A 1,762-nucleotide genomic window follows, 5' to 3' on the forward strand; every position below is an offset into this window, starting at 1 on the left:
TTTTCAAGTATATAGGATCAACAGTGTGTTTATTTGACCAAGTATAGTAGCAGCCTCTAGTTGGTGGTTCAAACAAGCCTTGTCGGTGCATCATATCAGCCAGGTCTGTATATTCAGTAGTATGTACACGATTACCACTTATCCTATCTTGGCTTGTAAGAACATTATTAAAGTCACCTATCACAATCCAAGGGAGAGTGATGTTATTACCCAATTGGTCAATTTGACCCCATAGAACTTATTGTCAAAGCATACACTATAGTGGCATAATACAAAACCTTATTGTCAAAATTCTTTACTTCCACATGAAGAAATTGTTCCTCACATTGTAACATATTGATTATGACTTCCTGGTCCTTCCACATCAACCAAATCCTCCCATTATGATGGTGAGAATAGTTGTCTAAGTATGACCAGTAGTTACCAAACTTCCTTCTTATTTTACTAGCATTATCCTTCTTAACCCTAGTCTCAAGCAGGGCAATAATAGGTACCTTAAAAGTAGAGAAGTAGGAATTAACTTCTCGATGCCTAGCTTCTTTATTGATGCCCCTTACATTCCAATGATGCCCCTTACATTCCAAGTTGAGATCATTTGATAGTGCTGCCCCCCCCCCCCCCCCCCACTCTAGGATAGTTCCATTTCCAAGAGGTGTGAAGATGTTCTGAACAAGCATCTCATTAGAAGGTGTGAAGATGATCTTCTTTTTAGCTTTGTCCATTTTATTGGTCCCAATAACAGTCCATGCCTCTTCTGGTGTAGCCTTGTATGGTTCACTGCTCTCTATAAATGGTTCCTCAGCTAGATTCTCAGGCTTCTGTGCCACAGTTACAGGTTTTGTGGCTGGCTTCCAAAATTTTTGTACCTGTTTCTGTTGTCCGATTCCTTTCTTGATAGAGCAGTCATGTCCAATCTTCAGGCAGGTCTGGCAGTATTTTGACCTCCACTCATATTCTATTTTCTGCTCCCATTCCTTACCATTATGCCCCTGGATGGTAACTGACTCCTTGACCGGTTTAGTAATGTCAACCTCCACTAACACCCTTGCATAGGATATCCTAAGTTTCCTAGTCGTGCATTCATCCGTAGTGATAGGTCTCCCCACCGCACTCGTTATCTTGGAGATGCTCTTGCTCCCCCATAGATGTAGTGGCAGATTCGACAGAGTGATCCAAAGGGGTAAAACACGCAGCAAATCAGTTGTTAACTCAAAATCAATGGACCAATATTTCATGAAAAGCGGCTTAACATAGATGAAATAAGGACCTTGTTCCATGACCTGGCTTTGGTCCTCATACGTCTTGAATCGAACAATAAAGTATCCAGCATCATTGAAGTATAATTCCGGTAGAGATACAAAGTTTCATGACTTCTCCATAAAATTCTTCACAGCATGCATAGATAGAGTTTCATTGATGTTATAACTTCCATTGCTAGTTATTGGTTGCAGATCTTTCCTTTACCAAAGAAGATCCTGAAACATGTTGAGAGTTTATGTCGAAGCTTCCTTTGGACAGGGCAGGAAAGTATTAGCAATAGGGCTCCTATTTCATGGGATCACATTTGTGACCCCATTGCTGCAGGGGGGTTAAATATCACTGACTTAGGTGTGTGGAATTGAGCCTCGATAGGAAAAATGCTATGGAACTTACACACCAAGAAGGATAGAATGTGGATAAGCTGGGTGCACCATTACTATATGAAAAATTGTGATGTTGTGACGTTTATGCCTAAGCCGACTGCCTCGTGGATTATCAAAGC

At 40.9% G+C, this 1,762-nt stretch overlaps 1 protein-coding gene across 1 annotated transcript; it reads right to left on the reverse strand.

Annotated features, from left to right (window-relative positions):
* Positions 1–218: 218 nt before the first annotated feature.
* On the reverse strand, positions 219–1,277 carry LOC131626708 (uncharacterized). The gene has a single exon (XM_058897544.1). It carries the CDS (start codon positions 1,275–1,277, stop codon positions 219–221), a length of 1,059 nt encoding a protein of 352 aa, XP_058753527.1.
* Between the last annotated feature and the right edge of the window lie 485 nt (positions 1,278–1,762).

The sequence above is a fragment of the Vicia villosa genome, unplaced genomic scaffold (assembly GCF_029867415.1).
Source record: "Vicia villosa cultivar HV-30 ecotype Madison, WI unplaced genomic scaffold, Vvil1.0 ctg.000320F_1_1, whole genome shotgun sequence".
In the NCBI taxonomy this organism is placed as follows: domain Eukaryota; kingdom Viridiplantae; phylum Streptophyta; class Magnoliopsida; order Fabales; family Fabaceae; genus Vicia; species Vicia villosa.

Coding starts and splice junctions, on each gene's coding strand:
- LOC131626708 (XM_058897544.1), bottom strand. CDS start 1,277: ATGGAACAAGGTCCTTATTTCATCTATGTTAAGCCGCTTTTCATGAAA.